This window comes from Bubalus bubalis, chromosome 5, assembly GCF_019923935.1.
Source record: "Bubalus bubalis isolate 160015118507 breed Murrah chromosome 5, NDDB_SH_1, whole genome shotgun sequence".
Classification (NCBI taxonomy): Eukaryota; Metazoa; Chordata; class Mammalia; order Artiodactyla; family Bovidae; genus Bubalus; species Bubalus bubalis.
This window is the reverse complement of record NC_059161.1, coordinates 121,756,650-121,778,182: the sequence shown is the minus strand read 5'-3', so window position 1 is coordinate 121,778,182 and position 21,533 is coordinate 121,756,650. Positions and strand designations below refer to the sequence as shown.

At 49.8% G+C, this 21,533-nt stretch overlaps 1 protein-coding gene across 1 annotated transcript in view; it reads right to left on the bottom strand.

Annotated features, from left to right (window-relative positions):
• FADS2 (fatty acid desaturase 2) overlaps window positions 1-21,204 on the bottom strand; it is a 35,675-nt gene extending 14,471 nt beyond the window's left edge. The window contains exons 1-5 of the mRNA NM_001319796.1: window positions 20,998-21,204; window positions 9,095-9,205; window positions 7,476-7,673; window positions 7,256-7,357; window positions 1,267-1,392 (exon numbers count right to left, since the gene is read on the bottom strand). Of these exons, the coding sequence (NP_001306725.1) occupies window positions 1,267-1,392; window positions 7,256-7,357; window positions 7,476-7,673; window positions 9,095-9,205; window positions 20,998-21,204 (744 nt within the window). The remainder of the gene's footprint in view (window positions 1-1,266; window positions 1,393-7,255; window positions 7,358-7,475; window positions 7,674-9,094; window positions 9,206-20,997) is intronic.
• Window positions 21,205-21,533: the final 329 nt, after the last annotated feature.

The following is a 21,533-nucleotide window of genomic DNA, read 5'->3' as shown; positions in this document are numbered from 1 at the left end:
TCTTTAAATGCATTGGGCATGGCTTTATTCAAAGACTCAGCAACACCAAATTTTCCTGTCTTAGAAACACAGCAGAGGACTGGACAGCCCCAGATGAGGCCAATGCACTTGGACTCCAGCAAAGAGGCCCACATTGGGTGAAGAAGCCAGTTGCCGGAAAACTATCTAAGTTTGGATTTTTGGTTTTAAAAAAGATATGTGTGTCTATGTTTCTTCACACACCTGGAAGGATTAGAGACTGTTGTCAACAGTGGTCACCAATGCTGACACCAACACTGGCCACCAGTCAGGGGCGTGACAACTGGAGGCACAGCGGGGATGGGAGAGATAACAGGCGGCTCGCTTCTCAGTCTGGTCAATTACTGTTATTATTTAAACGCTTACAACAGGTATGTCTATACTTATAATAAAAAAATCAACTAATATTAAAAACAAGGCAGGGACTTTCCTGGTGTCCAGGGATTGGGAACCCACTTGCCAGTGCAAGGGACATGGGTTTGATCCCTGGTCTGGGAAGGGACCCACACGCCATGGAGCGACTGAGCCCACGCTGTAACTACTGAAGCCGTGCTCTACAGCCCATGCCCGCGACAAAAGAAGCCACCGTGTTGAGAAGCCCTTGCACCACGACTAGAGAGAGAGTAAGCCCTTGCACCGGAACCAGAGAAAGCCAGTATGCACCAACAAAGACCCAACACAACCAAAAATTTTAAAAAAAAGACTTTGCCTTCCAGTGTAGGGGGTGAAGTTTTGATTCCTGGTTCAGGAGCTAAGATTCCAGATGCTTTGTGGCCAAAAAACCAAAACATAAAAAACAGAAATGATATTCTAACAAATAAAGACTTTAAAAATGGCCCACATTAAAAAATATATATATTAAATTAGTTAATTAAATAAATAAAATAAAGACAAGGCAGTGTGATGGAATGGAAGGAAATGGCTCAGTTGTCAGATCCAGAGCCTCATCCTAGAACAGTCACTGAACGATGTAACCCTGACCACATGCCCTCCTCCTGCTGAGCCTCACTTCGCATCTGTGGTGAAGCAGGTGGAACCAGACCTAAACTCTGATAAGGAGCTGCCTTCATTATTTAACCGGGAGGCCATTCCATAGAAATTCCAGCTGGAATTACTCAGGGTGTCCAGGAAAGGTTTCTGTGTAAATGTCAGACACAGATGTGTGTGTCTGACTCTGCACCCTACGGTCCCTCCCGATTACTGCACAAGCCAAACGCTCCCGTGCCCACCCCGTCCCCTTCATTGTACCTCAATGGGCTGCCACTCGCCCAGGACAAACACGTGCAGCATGTTCACATCTGGATCCTTGTGGAAGATGTTGGGTTTGGCGTGGTGCTGGAAGTGGCGATGGTTCCACCAGTTGGCAGAGGCACCCTGTCAGGGGAGGAACAGGAATGAGCAGGGCAATCCTGGCAGTGGGGGCGGAGTGGGGGGGGGGGTTGCCCATGACCCGCACGTCTTGGGACCAGTTCCTAGCAGGTCCAATACTCAGGTCCCAAAAGTCAGAAATTGACTCTGCCAATGCTGAGTCCAGAGTGCTGGGCAGCCCCTTGGCCAGGACTTCTGCATGGAGCCAGCTTACTCCACCCTTCCAGGCCTGTCTCCCTAATCATAAGATAGTGCTGGTGATGGATGGAGAGGCAAGTGCTTCAGCACACGTGGGGGGCCTCAGGTGTCTGCCAGTCCCAGGGGTGAGGCTAACACCCCTCATCCTCCGCTTGTCTCTCATCTGCGCCTGTTGTGCAGAGGGGAACACTTCCATTTGGGGAACAGTAAGAAGTGGTCCTTACCATACGGACCCAGCACTGCACCTTTAGGTATGTGTACCCAAAAGAAACGAAAACATGGCCACACAAAAACCTGTACACAAACATTCCCAGAAGCATTATTTAAAATAACCAAAAAGCGCAAACAACCCAAAGGTCCATGCACTGAAGAGTGGATACACACTGCGGCAGATCCAAGTGGGATCTTGTTTGGCCATGCCATAAAAAGGTGTGATGCACTGACACACTGCAACATGGATGGACCTGGATGATGCTAAGCGAAAGAAACCAGCCTCAAAGGAGTCTATTTCCAATGTCCTGCAATTCCATTTATACGAAATGTCCAGCATTGGGGAAATCCATGGACAGAAAGATGAGTGGTTACCCAGTTCCAGGGTTGGGATGAGGGGTTTGGAAGTGATGGCTAAGTGGTGTGGGGTTTCTTTTGGGGGTGATGAAGATGTTCCGAAACTGATTGTGATGGAGGGTGCACAAATCTGTGAATATACTACAAGTCACTGATTTGCACACGTAAATGGGCAAACTGTAGAGCTTGTGAATTAGATCAAGAAAGCTTAAAAAAAAAAAAAAAAAAAAAAATTAAGACCACAAATGGCTCCTGCTCTCAGAGGGCCCAGAGAGTAGCTGGCAAGAGACAGCCCCACAGCCAGACGTGCCACTGCACTGAGAGGTGACCGCTGAGCCATGTGGGTGAGTCACACCATATCCAAAATGCTTGGGGGAGCTTAATAAACAATCACCAACACAAGCAGGTAAGCGCTTTCTGGTTCTAACAGGCAAATGATAATCCCGGGGAATTCACTGGCAGTCCAGGGTTTAGAGTTCCAAGCTTTCACCGCCGAGGGCCTAGCTTCAGTCCCTGGTCAGGGAACTAAGATCCCACAAGCCACACAATGTGGCCAAAAATAACAAAAAATTGTAATAAAAGTCATAATAAAATTATGACTCTAGGAGACAAGAAGCATTACATGAGTATTTCTTTCAAGGCCATGAATTTCTGTCTCACCAGCTCCAACTCCAGACGTATTTTGAGGGCATGTCCCTCCATGGAGTCACCCAGGCATACAAAGAAGGAAACAAAACTCTGACTCGTCAGCATGAGGGTTTCACGGGTGAACAGCTGCTGGATCAATCAATGCTTTGGCCTAGGGTCTGGCCATCTACAAAAAGGCCTAATTGCAAAAACAAACATTTTACTTGGAAGATGTTTGGGTACAAACACAGTTTCCGGACCCTAAGGGCCATGGGTGGGAACAGCTCTGAGCAGCTGTGGCCTTTGCAATGACCTCAGGTCCCTGGGCCTCCAAACCCAACAGAGCAAAAATAAAAAATAACAGCAAATGAGAGTTTAGAGGATTGGAAAATGAGATGATACATTGGTCTTTCTAGCCAAAAGGAGCCAAGTTCCTAGGAAAAGCACAATGGAGTCCCTGGCACAAAAGAATTAAGGAGCAAGGTATATGAAACATGAGGTCTAGAATACACCACCCAAGAGATGTTTGTTGAATGAATAACTGGAGGAAAGAAAGACGGGCTGTGAGCACCATGAGGATGCGATGTGGCAAGGTGGGGCCACCCCCGAACTTGGTATGGGGTGTAATGATGAAATAGTTTTTGATGGTGCTCTTCTCTGCTGATTCTCTTCCATTCTTCTTCACTAGGCCCAACTTTACATACCATTCCTGGGACAGGGCAGCCCTGCCTGCCTTGGAGCCATGATTCAAAGATGCCTGTCCTGGGGATGGAGGAGGGAAGGAGGCCAGCCATTGTCTACCAAGGGAGAGTAGGGCCTCCCTCCACACTGGGGTAGGGGGGCCTCACTCCACATGGGTAGGGGGCCTCACTCCACACTGAGGGGGGCTTCACCCCACAATGGAATTGGGGGGGTCTCCACTCCACACTGGGGTTGGGGGGTCTCACTCCACACTGGGAGACGCTGACGGAGCTGTAAAAGTTTTGGGAGGCCACTCAGAAAGTCTGCCCTTGAGCAGCATACTGGGTAGGAGGGGGCAGACAGAGCAAGGGTCCCTTTTCTGACAAAGGCCGGGTGACGGCCTTGGGGGAAGGGGAGAGTGGGCTGTCACAGAAGCGGGGAGAACGCCTCCTTGGCGCCAGGTGACGGCCGGGTGACGGCCTTGGGGGAAGGGGAGAGTGGGCTGTCACAGAAGCGGGTGACGGCCTTGGGGGAAGGGGAGAGTGGGCTGTCACAGAAGCGGGGAGAACGCCTCCTTGGCGCCAGGTGACGGCCGGGTGACGGCCTTGGGGGAAGGGGAGAGTGGGCTGTCACAGAAGCGGGGAGAACGCCTCCTTGGCGCCAGGTGACGGCCGGGTGACGGCCTTGGGGGAAGGGGAGAGTGGGCTGTCACAGAAGCGGGTGACGGCCTTGGGGGAAGGGGAGAGTGGGCTGTCACAGAAGCGGGGAGAACGCCTCCTTGGTGCCAGCAGTGCTGGGCACAGCCATAGTAGAGCCTCATTCGCAGTATTTTCAAAGATCTATCACCCTTGTGCTCATCTTGTTTTGAAATGAGAGAACTGCCGAGTTTGACAATCTCTCTCAACCAAATGACAGTCACGTAATTTTTAATTAAACTGAAGTAAAATAATAATAAATTTGGTTTCAGTATAAATAATAAATTTAAACTTCATCTTGGGACTTTTTATATACCACCTTTCCAAATTTTAAGTAGCTTTCAACTACTTTAATGCTCTGGTGAACGAAATTCAACCAGTTAAAAAAAAAAGAGAGAGCGAACACATAAAAACATGGACGTAAGATACAAGTTGTCCTTCGGTTTCATATTCCAATATGTCTCAAAGTCCTAATCTTTATTTAAAAAGTTGGTATTTTGTTGCTTGTGGATTTTTTTTTTTTGCGTTAATTTTACTTAAAAAAAAAATGGCATGGCAGCCTGGATAGGAGGGGAACTTTGGGGAAGAATGGATACATGTGTATGTATGGCTGAGTCCCTTTGCTGTCCACCTGAAACTATCACAACATTGTTAATCAGCTTATACCCCAAAATAAAATTTAAAAGCTTTTAAAATATTGCATTAAAATGCTACTTATTTCACTCCTGATTCTTTTTGTCATCACTTAAATTTTGTGTTCCTGGCACACACTTGTGTGCTCACTTGCCTCACCCTAGTCCCAGCCCTGGTGGCCCCAGATAAGGCTGAAGAAAGACCCTGGGTTCCAAATATTTCCATCTCCAGATGCAGTCTAGATGGTGCCAGGCCTAGCGGTTTGCATTTCACCCTGAGTGCAATGCCAAACAGAGGCTCACCCTCACAGAACCATGTCTGTACAAGGTTAACCCCGGGAAGAAATGGCCACTGGAAGTGACATGGGAAGAAATGGCCACCAGAAGTGATGGGGACCAAAGGAAAAGGCATAGTCGGGAGGGTGGAGGGCTCACCGGGGAATCCCACGGGCAGCATGGGCTGGCATTAAGAAGCGGGTCCCAGCATCCTGAAGCTCCCAGCACCCCGTTCAGTGCCCTCAGTGGGCTGAGCTAGGACATCTGAGTTGGTGGGGTCCTTGAAGACCTTCCCCAGCCAGTTCCTTTCTATGCCAGCAAAGGGACCAGAGGAACAGCTGGACCTACAGGCTTGTCTGCAGCCATGTGCCCACCACGTGCCAGAGTGATGCTGTGAAAGCTGGGATGCTCCTCGCTCTGGGGCAGCCCGGACTGAGCTGCCCAGTTGTGCCACTGGCTTGGACACAGCATGGGCACAGCTAACAGGAAGCCGGAAGCCATCAACAGAACCCAGGGCCCTGACCTCCTAGAGCCTCCCAGCCCGAGTACCCGGTCACTCCAGATTTCACAAATCAACGTTCTAAAAGAAGGCCAGTCCCCTGTCCCGACCTCATCTTCTGACACAAGCGCTGTGTCCCAGAGCCCTTCAAGGACACACGGACATCAGGAGGGACAGGCCCTCCCGGCTCCCACTCAGAATCTGGAAACAGGACAAAGGCCATCTTTGTTAAGTGTGTAGGGATAACCTGGGTCTGGAGTGAAACGTTACTTTCAACACCGAGGAGGGTTTTCTCCAACAGAAAAGGGCACAAAATGAAACAAAGCGCTCTACTATGTGCATCCTTCACCCCTGAAATTCTGGAAAGAAACCAGGTTCTCAGACAGCTCCAGGTTCAGAGCCAGGCAAACTGCTTGCTAAGGAACCGGTTACCAGTTCAGTGGTAATTCACTCCCAACCAGATCCAGAGCCGACAAGTGGAAGACTGGATATTGTCGGGTTGCAGGGGTTGACATTTTAACCCAGACACATAGCTCTTCCCAAGCCAAGGTAGGGAGGGATGGGAGTCTTTGCAGCTAGATGCTGCTGGGATAGGGCTGGGCAGGAGGATGAGAATCTGTTTCGAAGGGAGACTTGGCAAGGACTTATTTCCAAAACCAAAGAGATAACGCCTATCACATAAGCACGAGGTCGCTGGCAAGTCCAGTTCGTCTTTGTACAAACTTGCCAAGCTACAAGGCTGTTGCAGGTGGGCCTCCTGATCTGTAGGGTGATGAGACAGCTACCTGCCCTTCAGGGTTTTACACAACTCTTGCCCTTTGGCTCAGTACACTGTTTGAAGTCCCTTATCTAAAGACTTAAGAGAAACATGATGTCTCAGATATAAAACATCATCTGATGGAGGAAGCATACCGATGTATTAAGAGAAATTGTTTCTTTAGGCGCAAGCTATTATATATGGAATAAATAAACAGCAAGGACCTACTGTGTAGCACAGGGAACTGTATTCATTATCCATAATGGAAAAGGATATGAAAAAGGAATGAAGGAATGTATATATGCTTGCATGCTAAGTTGCTTCAGTCATGCCTGACTCTTTGCGACTCTATAGACTGTAGCCTGCCAGGCTTCTCCCTCTGTCCATGAGATTCTCCACGCAAGAATGCTGGAGTGGGTTGCCTTTTCCTTCTTCAGGGGATCTTTCTGAACCAGGGATCGAACCCTCCTCTCTTACACCTCTTGCATTGGCAGGCGGATTCTTTACCACTAGTGCCACCAGGGAAGCCCACCAAGGAAGCCCACATATAACTAAATCACTTTGCTGTACAGCAGAGATTAACAGAACATTGTAAACCAACTCTGCTTTAATTAAAAAAAAAAAAAAAAAAAAAGAGCGAGAGAGACTGCTTCTTTACTGGCCCAAAATTGAAAGGAATTTATCTGTAAGTCCTTAGGTAAGGAACAAATGTAGTCAACTAAGAAGCACGTGCCTGTTTTCACAACCACTACCCTGGTTTTGTGTGTCTAGTGTGGTTAAGAGACAGGCCTTGGAAGCTCAGAGAAGCAGAGGGTTAGCAGGTCCTACAGCTCAGCCAGGACACTGACCGGAGAGGTGACCTGCTCCGAGGGAAGTGAGATGGCACTGTGCCCACCACTAACTGATGGAATGGATGCCCAGGGTGGCCGACATTTACCTTTAAGTGACCGATGATGAACTTGTGGACGATGTGGTTCCACATGGACTTCTTGTAAACAGAGAGGTGGCCGTAATCATGTTGCAGCCATCCAGCCTGGGCCTGGGGAGAGAGGGCCACGGAGGCTTTCAGAGCATTGGCACCTAGGCACCAGGCCTCTGCCAGCTGGGGGAGGCAGGGGCAGGGGCTTCAAGTGACAGGTGAGGGTGTCACGCCTCACCTGAGAGGTAGCAAGGACGAAGGCCGTAATGATGGTTGGAATCCAGCCGTTGCCAAAGTAGAAGAGAATGAACCAGGCGATGCTCTCCATGGCGATGATGTGGGCCAGGTGGAGAAGGAAGAAGAGCTGGTTACTCTTGAACAGGTTCATGTCCTCAGCGGTCTTCCTCAGGGCCCGGAAGTCCTCGGTGATCTGGGACTGTTGAGCCAGAGTACGAGGAAGGAGTCAACCGCCCAGCTGCTCCAGGGGGGACCAATCCACACACCCAAGCTCCGGAGAAGCCCAGCTGCTATGCGCTAAAACAGCTGCCGTTGCTATGTACCTACCTGGACCTGGCACAGCCTTGGAACTGTGTGTTTGTCCACAGCCAGTTCAGTGCAAAGAAAGGATTTCACTCAAAATGCTGTCCATTCTGTGTAGCAGCATTATTCAAAATAGGCCAAAGACAGAAACAACCCAAATTCTATTAATGGGCTGAATAAAATGTGGTGCTTACATACAATGGAATATTACACAGCCTTCAAAAGGGAGGGAAATGATGACACATGCTGCTAATGAGCAAACCCTGAAGTCATTAAGCCAAGTGAAACTGAGCCAGACATGAAGAGACAAATACTTATGAGTCCCCTTCTATGAGGAACCTAGAAGAGATTCTTCAATAGAAAGAATAGTGTTTACCAGGAGCTGTTGGGAGGGACAGATGGGTAGTTAATGTTTAATACAGATGGTGGTGATGGTTGCACAATGTGAATGTACTCAAAGCCACTGAACTGTGTATTTCCAGATAGTTAAAATGGGGAATTCCCTGGTTGCCTAGTGGTTGGGATTCCACCCTTTCACTGCTAAGGGCCCTGATTCAATCTCTGGTAAAGGAAGTGAGATCCTTGCAAGCTGCCCAGCACAGCCAAAATAAAATAAATATTTTATTTAAGAAAGGTTAAAATGGTAAATTTTGTTATGTCTAACTTATACCATTTTTTTTTTTTAAGCTTAGGGACTTCCCTGGCGGTCCACTGGTTAAGACCATGCTTCTACTGCTGGGGACGTGGGTTCGATCCCTGGTAAGAGAACCTAAGATCCCACATGTGGTGTGGCCAAATACATGAGCTAAATTAAATGATTAAATGGCTTATGTTTTCCACTACCTGACATGCACCCTTTGTTCTGAACACTCTATCAGACAGGAGAGGGCTCAGTGCGCTGGGCACATGGGAGGCAGAGTCAAGGGCGGGTCTGGGAAAGAGGATATCACTGGGAGAAAGAGGGAAGCTAGGAGGCAGGGGCAGGGCATGAGGGGGAAGAAAGTCCAGATATAAGGGCAAGCGACTGGGCAAGAGGGAAACCCTCTGTGCCCAGCCTGGCACCACTGAGGCCCCACAGGTGGAGAGGCTAGGAATGAATTACTCCAAGGGCAGGGGTGGGGGGCAAGCCCAAGCTGGCACAGGAGGAGGCGGGCTCATCAGGGCCAGGGGTGTCCTCCCTGACCTCAGGTGATGAGCAATGGTTCTCCCTGGACGGGCACAAAGGCTCCTACCCGGCACCCTACACTCACCATTTTGGGGTGATCCCCCCCTCCACCACCCCAGCCTTCCCCTCCTTCCTCATCCGGTCAGACTCACATTCTTGCCGCGGTCCTGGCTGGGCTCCTCGGGGGCCAGCTCGCCAATTAACAGGGGCTTCATGAACTTGCGCACAAAATCAAGGTTGCGGTGGAAGGCCAGGAAGGCGTCCTGGAGAGCAGGGGGCAGGTGGTGAGTACAAAGACCTCTACTGCGGCTCCGGCCAGCGCCTCCTCCCCAGGGAGGGCAGGGCTTGCCAGCAGAAGCTCTGTGCCACTAGGACCCCAGGACACCAAACGGGGCATCCGTGATCCGACCCCAAGTGTTCTCTGAGCCTCCTCCTGGAAGGTCCCTCGGCGTCGGATTCCCATGGAGATGCCACTTGGAGCTGCACCCTGATGAGGGGCCGCTGAGCTCGCCAAGGATGTTTACCAAAAAACGTGCCCCTCCAGGGATGCGGGCTGGGCAGGGCTGGGAACCAAATTCTCCGAGGGCTACTTTGCCAGCTGCCTGGTTCCCGGCAAACTACGCCACCCACCACGCGGTGCACACAGCTGTCAATAAAGAACAAGCCTGGAGCCTACCACAGGCATGCAAAATGTGCTCAGATGATGCTATACCCAAAACAAATACATGATTACATAAACGCGCTGGTGGGAGGAGGTCTTTCATATTTCGAAAAGGTATGAAAATAATTATGAAGATTATTAAAGCTTTTTTATGCAGATCTCTAAACTGTTATGGAGAAGGCAATGGCAACCCACTCCAGTAGTCTTGCCTGGAAAATCCCATGGACGGAGGAGCCTGGTGGGCTGCAGTCCATGGGGTCTCGAAGAGTCGGACACGACTGAGCGACTTCACTTTCACTTTTCACTTTCATACAGTGGTGAAGGAAATGGAAACCCACTCCAGTGTTCTTGCCTGGACAATCCCAGGGACGGGGGAGCCTGGTGGGCTGTCATCTATGGGGTCGCACAGAGTCGGACACGACTGAAGCGACCTAGCAGCAGCAGCAGCAGCAGCTAAACTGTTATGTGTTAAGCCTGTGGCATCAGGCCTTGCTTTATCTGCAAACTTTCCAAACTCTCATATTGCTGCATTGCTTTTAAAATTAAAAGAATGAATGCTGTGCCTTTTAATCTTTTTTTCCAATTATTAAGCAATGTGGATAATTTTGGCAAATTCACAAAATGTACAGAAGAATAAAGAGGAAAATAATACCATTCAGAGAATGACCACCACTGCTAATATATCAGGATATTTTTTTCCCCAGTTTTTTTCCTATACATGTTATGTATGTTACATAAGACAAATATAGCATTCCTTTTAGAGATGAGCTGACAATGGAGTCCCCCACCCCCATGGTGGGCATAGTGATAAACCATGTCCACCTTGCATCAAACTAAGCTTCAAGGTGCACCTGAAATTAACAAAATACCGTGTGTGCCTGCATAGTCGATAAGTCACATCTGACTCTGTGCGACCCCAGGGACTATAGCCCCGCCAGGCTCCTCTGTCCGTGGGATTCTCCAGGCAAGAATGCTGGAGTGAGTTGCCATGCCTTCCTCCACAGGATCTTCCTGACCCAGGGATCAAACCCATGTCTCCTTCATCTCATGCATCTCCTGCAGTGGCAGGCAGATTATTTACCACTGAGCCACCTGGGAAGCCAACGTAATACTGGACATCAACTATACTTCAACTTAAAATTTAAAAAAATCAAGTCTTGAGACTTCGCTTGGAGAGAAGAACAGATCAAATGACACCATGAGAAACAATTGGAAAAATCAATGTCGTTGTAGAAAAGTGAGGATGTCTCTGTGTGTGTAGGAGGTGTCGGGGAGGAGGGGCCCTAGATTAGAAGAGACAGAAAAAGAGATAACAAAAGACTATAAAAACTGCAGTATTTGATTTGAAAGGCTCTTGTTTGGGGTGGGGGGAACCCAGCAGTTCTCCAAGGCATTCTGGGGTGGAATGAGAAATTTTGAATATGGACAAGATATCTGGTCATGTTAAAAGAATCACTATTGAATTTCCCTGAAGGTCCAGAGGTTAAGAATACGCCTGCCAGTGCAGGGGATACGGGTTTGATCCCTGGCCTGGGACGATTCCATATGTTGCCAGGCAACTAAGCCCACAGGCCCTAGAGTTTGCTCTGCAACAAAAGAAACCACTGTAATGAGAAGCCCACACCTCAAAACTAGAGAAAAGCTGGCAAGCAGCAAAAAAGACCCAGCACAGTCATAAATAAATAATATTAAAAATTAATAAAGAATCAGTATTAATTTTCTTAAATGTAACCAAAGTATTGCGATTATGTTAGAGAATGTCCCTGTTCTTAGAGGATGCTGAAATGGCATAATAATGATGCAGTTTATTTTCATATTATTTTCATATAATTCAGCAAAAAACATGCATATATGCATAAAGAGGAATACGAATATGGCAAAACGTTGAGATTAGTGAATCTCGGTTAAGGATACACAAGTGTTCAATTCTTTCAAATTTTCTGTATATTTTCAAAACTTAAGAAAAAACAAGGAAGAAATGAGGAAGATGTTGACAACTCATAAAAGTGTGTTCAGCCCCCCTGCCCAAGTATCTCACAAGGGTGATTGCCAATATTCGTCCGTTTCCTGGCATCAAGCCCTTTTGCCTGGTCTTTATTCTATTTGTGTCTAGAACAGACTGACAAAGCAACACTTTGTGCAGAGGAAAACTGGGCCCGGAGTCTTTTAAAAATGTCTGCACCCTGACCTTGCTCAATCAAAAGGGATGGCAGCAGAGGATCAGAGCAAGTACCTCTTCAGAGAAGAGATGGATTGCTATTGCAGGGGCCCAGATCAGGCAGCGAGGAGCCTGGGGTCTGCTCTGGGCCAGCAGCCACCTCCGCCCCACCCCCGCCTCCACCTCCTCTGCATGTGAGGACCCTCCCGCCCCACGGTTCCGAGGACCTGAGAAAGGGCTCATCAGGAGCCCCCAGAGGCCTTGGTGGTAAGGCAGTGAGTGTGGAGTGCTAAGTCGCTTCAGTTGCGTCTGACTCTTTGCGATCCCATGGACTGCAGCCCACCAGGCTCCTCTGTCCATGGAATTCTCCAGGCAAGAATACTGGAGTGGGTTGCCATGCCCTCCTCCAGGGATTTTCCCAACCCTGGGATCGAACCTGCATCCCGGGCAGCTCCTGCACTGCAGGCAGATGCTTTACCACTGAGACACTGGGAAGCCGTCCTGCAGTGAGCACAGCCTTCCAAAGTCAGAGCTGACAAAGACCCTGTCACTGCTTCACCTCAAATGACACCACAGCTTTTGAGAAACAAAGGGGAAGTTCTCGGTATGGCAGTTTCCTGACGAACAACGGCTGATAATAATGAAACAATCTCTACTCTGCCAAGCCATCGCCTCTCACCCAGCGCCCACTGCCTCCCCCGACCAGGTCCAGGTCACATCTCCCAGCCTCGGCTGAGGAACCTGGTGGAACAGATAAGACTCCTGTCCTGACCGAGGCCACCCCTGGGCCATCTCCAGAGGCCAAGGGAGAGGAAGGGCCACAACGTGCCAGGTGGGGAGAAAGAAAAGTGGTCTCCATTACCTCCCTGAAGCCTCAAGTCCCACTTTACAGATCAAGGCACTGGAGCCTGGGAAGGTGACATTCAAGTGGCAGTTGTTGTTTAGTCGCTCAGTCGTGTCTGATCCTTTTGCGACCCCATAGACTGCAGCCTGACAGGCTCCTCTGTCCATGGGATTCCATAGGCAAAGATACTGGAGTGGGTTGCCATTTCCTCCTCCAGGCAGTCTTCCTGACCCAAGGACAGAACCTGGATCTCCTGCATTGCAGGCAGATTCTTAACCATCTGAGCCACCAGGGAAGCCCTGTTCATACAAAGGCCTCGATCAGCATGAGCTTCTTCCTCCTGAAAGTTGCCTTTTTGTGTGTCCCCTTTGCAAGTGTCACAGGTGCGCCTTACAAGGTTGCAGGGGGCTCCCAGCAGCTGCTCGGTTAAAACATCTGGCTCACACGAGGTAGACCAAGGGGCAAGGTAGTACAGGCCAATCCACATGTTGACTTTGGAAGAAGAACTGAAGGCAGGCTTTATCCTCATCTGACAGGGAGATTGGAACCAAAGACTTTCCAGGAAGGCCAGGGACGCAGGTGAAGGGGAGGGAGTGGCCAGCGGTTGGGCGGCAGACTCACCCCCAGGAGGGTAGATGTGTGTATTAGATGCTAGGGAGGTTATGCTGTAGATAAAGGAGCAAAACACCCAGATTCCCAGATGAAAGACCTTCACCAGCTCCTGCTTCCACCATCTCCCGGTTCCCATGCCAGCCCTTTCTGCATGAAGAGATCCTCCCTGTCCAGCCGCCATGTGCTGAGCAGAACTCACAGCTCCTCCTGCACTGACCACCAGGTGTCACGTCTATTTCTGGCTGTGTCCACCTCTGCGGCGTGCTGTGTGTGTGTGCTCAGTGGTGTCCAGCTCTTTGCAAGACTATAGATTGTAGCCCGCCAGGCTCTTCTTCTGTCCATGGGATTTTTCCAGGTAAGAATACTGGAATGCGTTGCCATTTCCTACTCCATGGGATCTTCCAGACTCAGATCTCGAACCTGCATCTCTTACGTCTCCTGCACTGGCTGGCGAATTCTCGGAAGCTTCCCACCTCTGCAGAGCAAGGTGAATCTCTAATCCAGCTCCCCACTTCTGGGCACATGGCCAGGGACTGGGGAAGCTCAGGAGAAGCAAACTCAGGGCAGACAACAGTGGCCCTAGGCACAAGGATTCTGCAGAACAAGGGATTACAGAGGGAGATGCAGAGGAGGGACCCTTTGTTCTCAGCTGGATCCAAGGATGCTGACTTCCTTTCCACAGTGGGGAGATTTAAGCAGGATGAGGGCAGGGTGGGAAGCCCCTGTACCATGTCCCCTCCAAGGGAAAGAAGCAATGGAGGCTGGGGTGGGGGGCCCCACCCCGCAGTATTCTGTGGCCAGAGGGCTCCTGACGAGAGGGTCCCTGCTGATGCCAGGCACAAGCAACCCAGGCATGAAGGGATTACAGCAAGGGAACACATCTCAGTAAAATGCTGAACACATCAGCAATGCTGGGGCTGGGTACAAGACCTCCCAGAGGCTGCAGCCAGCAGGAAGTGGACTGCTCCCACAAAGATCTAGCTGAGGGGGTGGAGCTGCCTTCAAGAGGCACAGACACCAGAGGGATTTCATGTAAATATCTTTTACCTTTGGCAACAAAGAGGTCACCAAGTTTCCTCTGCTTCCTGCTTGTTCTTTTCTGGTTTACTGAACACCCTACTATGCAGACTGGTTCCAAATTGGGAAAGGAGTATGTAAAGGCTGTATGTTGTCACCTTGCTTATTCAACTTATATGCAGAGTACATCATACGAAATGCCGCCGGGCTGGATGAAGCACAAGCTAGAATCAAGACTTGCTGGGAGAAATATCAATAACCTCAGATATGCAGATGACACCACTCTTATTCAAAAAGCAAAGAGGAACTAAAGAGCCTCTTGATAAAAATGAAACAATGGAAAGAGTGACAGACTTCATTTTCTTGGGGCTCCAAAATCACTGCAGATGGTGACTGCAGCCATGGAATGAAAAGACACTTGCTCCTTGGAAGGAAAGCTATGGCAAACCTAGAAGTAGTAGTAGTGTAGCGAAAGTCGCTCAGTCGTGTCCGACTCTTTGCGATCCTATGGACTATACAGTATGGAATTCTCTAGGCCAGAATACTGGAGTGGGTAGCCTTTCCCTTCTCTAGGGGATCTTCCCAACCCAGGGATTGAACCCAGGTCTCCCACATTGCAGGCGGATTCTTTTTACCAACTGAGCCACGAGAGAAGCCCATGACAAACCTAGACAGCATATTAAAAAGCAGATACATTATTTTACCGACAAAGGTCCATATAGTCAAAGCTATGGTTTTTCCAGTAATTGTGTATGGATGTGAGAGTTGGACCATAAGGAAAACTGAGAGCCGAAGAATTGATGCTTTTGAACTGCGGTGTTGGAGAAGACTCTTGAGAGTCCCTCGGACAGCAAGGAGATCACACCAGTCAATCCTAAAGAAAATCAGTTCTGAATATTCATTGGAATGAATATTCATTGGAAGGACTGATGCTGAAGCTGAAACTCCAATACTTTGGCTACCTGATGCAAAGAACCGACTCATTGGAAAAGACCCTGATGCTGGAAAAGATTAAAGGGAGGAGGAGACAGGACGACAGAAGATAAGATGGTTGTGTAACAGGAGGGAAAGGGGCAGGGCACAACTTTTAAAAGAATGACACAGCCCAAGGACACAACATAAACCAATTAGAATCAAATGGGACCAAAGTGGCAGACAAGACTAGATCTTAATCCTCAATTAACAAGTGAAATCACACACCCAGAGGTGCCATGACAGTTCCACAGCACTTTTAAAAGACCAAGGAGTGGGCGGTGGCCCAAATCCTGGAAATCTCCAGCCCTTCCCCCAAAATAGCTGGAATAATCCTCCCACTCATTAGCATATGAAATTACCCAGCCTATAAAAACTAACCACATCAAATTTTGCAGCTGCATTCGCCCTCTGTGATGGCCCACACTCTGTCTGTGGAGTGTGCTTCTCTCTATATCTGAATAAATCCACTTCTTACCTATCACTTTCTCTCTCACTGAATTCTTTCTGTGATGAGACATCAAGAACCTAAGCTTCATTATGTCCTGAAACCAGGTACCATGGGTTTTGGCTGTTTCAAGTCCCAAGCAGGGTTTTGGCCGGTTTCGAGTTCCAGCCACATGGGTTCAAGTTCCAAACTGGGTTTTGGCCAAGTTTGAGTCCCAGCCATGTGGGCTGAAGTCCCAAGCTGGGTTTTGGCTGGTTTTGAGTCCCAGCCATGTGGGTTCAAGTCCCAATCTGAGGTAAACGGTTTCAGTTGGATGGTATCACCAACTTGTTGGACATGAGTTTGAGCAAGCTCTGGGAGTTGGTGATGGACAGGGAAGCCTGGTGTGCTGCAGTCCATGGGTTGCAAAGAGTTGGACACAACTGAGTGACTGAACTGAACTATTATGCATGCTGGGAACCTATATACCCATGTGCAGGAGGCTAAGGGTCCCACAGTAATGACCCTGCACACCAGTAGAGTGTTCTGAAATTTAAAGAGTGACTCATCCACAGCCAATGTAAGCCTGATAATAAATAACCTTCCCATTTCATAGACCTGGAAAGTGAAGTTCAGGGTTAAGTGCCTTGCCTAGGATTCCTAAAGCTAGGACTCAAACCCAGGTCCTCTGCCTTTCAAACCTGCAGCCTCCTGACTTGAGGAGGCCAGAGATTCATTCCATTTTCAAGCTGTCGCCTTTTCCCAAGAACAGCCTAGGAGAAATGAAAAGAGGAATGAATCTTGACCTCTTCTCACCTTCCCTGGGTTCCCAGAGGCAACAGATGCAGACAGGGCAGGAAGTCAATGTGACAATGCACAGAGGTGGGGCAGCTGGGGTCTAGAGGTAAAAGTTCCAGATTCAAGTCTCCATTTGAAAGGAGAGAAGCAAATCCAGCAGGTGCATTCACTACCTTTTAGATATTCACCTTTGTGCCCAGGACCAACTTGGGGCTACAGAGATGCTGGGGAAAATGGGTGATGAGTAACTGTAAGAGCATGCTTAGTTGTGTCTGATTCTTTACCCCAAGGACTGCAGCCCACCAGGTTCCTCTGTCCATGGGATTTTCCAAGCAAGAATACTGGAGTGGGTTGCATTTCCTCCTCCAGGGGAATCTTCCTGACCTGGGGACTGAACTCGCATCTCCTGCATTGCAGGCAGATTCTTCACCTGCTGAGCCATCAGGGAAGCCCGAAAATGTATGATGAGTCTTTGTTAAACATGAAAAGTTCTGGATGGAAAGTGGGAAGGAGGTTTGAGATGAATTAAGAGTTTGGGATTAACACATACACACTACTATATATAAAAAAGATAAACAATGAGGGCATTATTGTATAGCACAGGGAGCTATATGCGATGTCTTGTAATAGAATCTGAAAAACAGTCTGAAATCTGTATGTATGTATATAACTGAATCACTTTGCTGTACATTTGAAACTGACACAACACTGTAAATTAACTATACTTCAATAGGAAAAAAAAAAAAAGTTCTGCAGCGGTAGGACTCTGCCTCTGAAAGAGGAAAGACGCCCTGGGACACAGGCAAGGGCACCCTTTGCCCACAGCAAGGCAAAGACCGGAGAAGAGCCAGAGGACTAGAGGGGAAGAAACCCAAGGTGAAAACAGGAGGGAGTAGAGGAGGCGGGAAGGGAAGATGGGCTAGGAGGTCTCCCTGATGGTAGATCCTGATAGTGGTCTGAGTGCTGCCAAGAGGCGCTTCCCTGGTGGCTCAGATGGTAAAGCGACTGTCTGCAATGCGGGAGACCTGGGTTTGATCCCTGGGTTGGGAAGATCCCCTGGAGAAGGAAATGGGAGCCCACTCCAGTACTCTTGTCTGGAAAATCCCATGGGCAGAGGAGCCTGGTAGGCTGCAGTCCATGGGGTGTCAAAGAGTCGGACATGACTGAGCGACTTTACTTTGCCAAGAGGGGCTTCCCAGGTGATGCTAGTGGTAAAGAACTCGCCTCTCAGTGCAGGAGATGTTAAGAGATATGGGTTTGATCCCCAGGTTGGAAAGATCTCCTAGAGAAGGGCATGGCAACCCACTCCAGTATCCTTGCCTGGAGAATTCCATGGACATAGGAATCTGAAAAGCTCCATAGGGTCACAAAGAGTCAGACACGACTGAAGCGACTTAGCAGGTACGCTGCCAAGATAGCAAGGTTTTTAAATCCAGGATCAATGAGAGCTACTCACTACAGGCCTGATCTGTACAATTGTGCCTTGTGAGCTGTAAAAATTTAGTTTCATTTTTTACGCTTGAAAGCAGAAGGACCAAATGACAACTGCTTGTTCTTGCTCTTCGGTAACAGGAAAATCCCCTGTTGAGGCCCCAGATTATCTGGCTTCCTTGACTGCCAGCCTCCGGTGAGGATTCTACTGCATCTAGATTGGCTCAGAACAGTGCATTCGAGTGCTCCCAGGAAGCTGACCTCTATCTACCCATCAACCCTTCCCAAACTTTACAAGACTGTAAATACTCTCACTGCCCCGACTCTGAGGAAGTCCACGCCCAAGAGCAAAGCCACTTGTTCAACAGCAAGAAAGTAGTCTCTCCATTCCCAGCCTGTTCCCGTGTCCCTGGAGTCCCCTCTCCAGAGACATCAGACTTCCTGTGTGGTCTTTTTCAATTGTGGTCCCAAGCGAAAGAGAGATGGGGAGGGAGAGAGAGAGATGGGGAGAGAGAGGGAGAGAGAAAATCCAGTTGCTCACTCCACCATTATTCAACAAGATTAATGCATTTCATGCCCCAAAAGTTTTATCTCACAAGGTAGTAAGCTCTGGGCATAGCGATTCTTTCTGTGTCTTGCTACACCAAATAGACCTGGCATAGATTTTAAAAAGTTTCCTCCAAATTCCTCTTTGTTTACTTTACATTCCAGCTGTTACATAATCCTCACTCTTACACTCACTTCTCTGATAACGTAATATGTTAGAACCTTGTCTGTAGTCTATTACAAGTTAATCACTAAAGGGATGTTTGCCTATAAACTTTAATTATACATAATGGCTCATTTCTGGGAACCTGCTTCCCAGGTAATGAACATTGAGCTAAAATATTAATACCTTTGTTTAGCTCCCAGAAAACCTCCTGACCAAACCTGTGAATGACTGCAGGGAGGAAGACACTAACACATCCCCTCATGAGGCTAATGGAAACCAGAAGTGTTCGACTTGTCTCCTTCCCCTTTAAGTATAAAAGGATCCTGAATTCTAACTCAGGCACGATGGGGCTTTGGGGCAGGAGCCCACTCTCCTCTCAGTTCGGCGGCCTTAGGTATAAAGTCCTTATTCCTTGCCACAACAACTGGATCTTGACTACTGGCCTGTCATCAGTGAGCAGTACAAGCTTAGACTTAGTATGTTGCAGTAAATAATACTCCATTGCATTTATCTAATGCTTGCAGTTTATGAAATGCCTTGCCACCTAAGAAAATATATTTATTTAACACTACGGAATAAATGGGCTTCCCTCTCCCTGGTGGCTCAGACAGTAAAGAATCTGCCTGTGATGCGGGAGACCCAGGTTTGATCCCTGGGTGGCGAAGATTCCCTGGAGAAGGAAATGGCAACCCACTCCAGTATTCTTGCCTGGAGAATTCCATGGACAGAGGAGCCTGGCAGGCTACAGTCCATGGGGTTGCAGAAGAGTTGGACACAACTGAGAAACTAAAGAACAACAATGGAATAAACAGACCAATCCACCATACCAATCCACGGGCTTTTGACTTTTCTAGGAAACTTTTCAATGAAGGCTCAACCATGGGCAGGAACCTTCAGAACTTATTAATGAAGTCATGGCAAGACTCCAACCAAGAGTCAAGTCTTTACTTGGGAACTCCTCTTATGCCACCTCCTCACAGGGTTGTATAAAGGTCCCAATGAAATAATAAACTGATGGTGCTTAAAAATCTTATACCTACTTAAGTCACGATCACTTTCACGGCCCCAAGGGCTTAAGCCAAGTTCACAAGCAGGTAAAAGGGTATGGGGCCAAAAGCTATCACTGACCCTCTGCTGGTCAAAGCAAGGGGCCAAGTAACAGCTTAGATTATAGCTGTCTGACCTGCCCCATCCTTTGACTCTGCCTGTCCCAAAGAGATAGAAGAGGTAGGGAGATGTAGAACCCCACCCACTGACAGGCCCATAGAGCTTGAACAGCAAAAGCCCAAACAGGTCAGCATGCCAGACCTCCAGGTGGGATGAGCTATGTCAAGTTGATCCCTCCCTAGTCACCTCTCCCAAGTTCTCCTCGCTGTCACACTTCTCTGCTTCCAGCTCACTGCCACCAAGGGTGGTCCCTTTCTTTCCTCCCTGCCTCTCTGAGTTCAGGAGGAGGTGGGGGTGCTGTGCAGTCACAAAGCTGCAGGTTTGGTGCCTAAAGTTGAGGGTGAGATGGGCAGCCCTTGCTCCGGGAAGATCCTAGGGCGCCCCTACCTCTCCCAGGGCAGGATGAAGTAAGGGCATTCTTGGCAGGATTTGGGAACAGAGGACCATTGAGCTGAAGTCCCAGAGTAACCTCGGGTGCAGCCGGACCTGTTGCCCAAGCCAGCCTAGTGCTGCTATATCGTCCCGTCCCAAGGCACCTCTCCACCTGGGCTTTGCAAACTCCAGCCCTTTTTCTTTCTACCAGTTTCCATCAGCACAGCCTCCTCCCACCCCCTCAAGAACGCCGATCTCTGCGGGGGGTGGGGGCGGGGAGGTGGGGGGTCTCAGTAGTCTCTGAAAGCGTGGGAACAGCAGCTACCAGGCGGGGTCTCCGAGGCAGCCATTGCGGACCGTCTGAGACTGGAATTCCAGCAGGAGCGAGACCTGGCCGAGGACTAGCTTTCCTTCCCCGCCCCCTTGTCTGGCCGGAGAGTGGGGAACGCGCGCCGAGTCCTACACCTGGCTCCTCTCCCGCTCCTCTCCGCGGGGCCCAGGGGCGGCCATCTTCCATGCTGGGGGCGCCAAAGTCCCAGGGTCCCGGCGCCCCGCTTTGGGGGAGTCTCGGGCTCCGGATGAACTCGGAGGAAGGAACGGACGCAAGGGTCCAAGCGCGCGCGATAGATCCTGCACGGATCTCCACCCCTCGGATCTGCCTCCCGGGCTCCAAAATCCGACCCCCACGGCACGCTGACCCAACTGCGCCACGGGACGAGGATTCGGAGCGGGAGGTGAGCGCCGTAGACACTTTTCCTTCCCTCCGGGACGGCCCCCCAAGCTCCATTCGGCGCTGGAGGTCTTGTCTGACGCCCTGTGGACCCACGGCTCCTGCCTCCCTCCTGCAGCGGAGAAGGGTGGCGGGAGAGGCCCCAGGCCCTTACCGTAGCATCTTCCCCGGCGTAGTGCCCGATGACCCGCTGCCCCCCGGGGTGCCGGCTGGACCATTTGGTGATGTTGTAGACCTTGCGATCGATGACCAGCCACTTGTCGGTGCGCAGGTTGTGCTTCTGAATCTCCTCCCAGCGGAAGGTAGGCATCGGCGCCTCAAGCTCGGTGGCCCCCTCGTCCTGGTTTCCCCCCTTCCCCATGCTGCCTGCTGACCGGGTGGCCCAGTGCACTGCGGTGAGTGCGGTCCGGGCCCTTCTCCTTTCGGCTTTTGTCTTCTCCTCCTCCTCCCACGACGTCCCCTCCCCCAGCCTCCTCGCCTCGGCTCCGGAGTATCCCTGCCTTTCCTCTCCGCTTCTAAGTGCCCCCAAGCGGTCCCCTCCCTCCAGCCCTCCCTCCGCCCCCCTCCCCACCCCCCACCCCCAGCTCGCAGTGGACTTTTGCCTCCAGAGAAAACTCCTGGGTAGCTCAGGGCCTCGAAACCTCCTCTGCCCGCCCCTCTGGCTCCCCCCGCCAGGGGCTCCGCATCCTC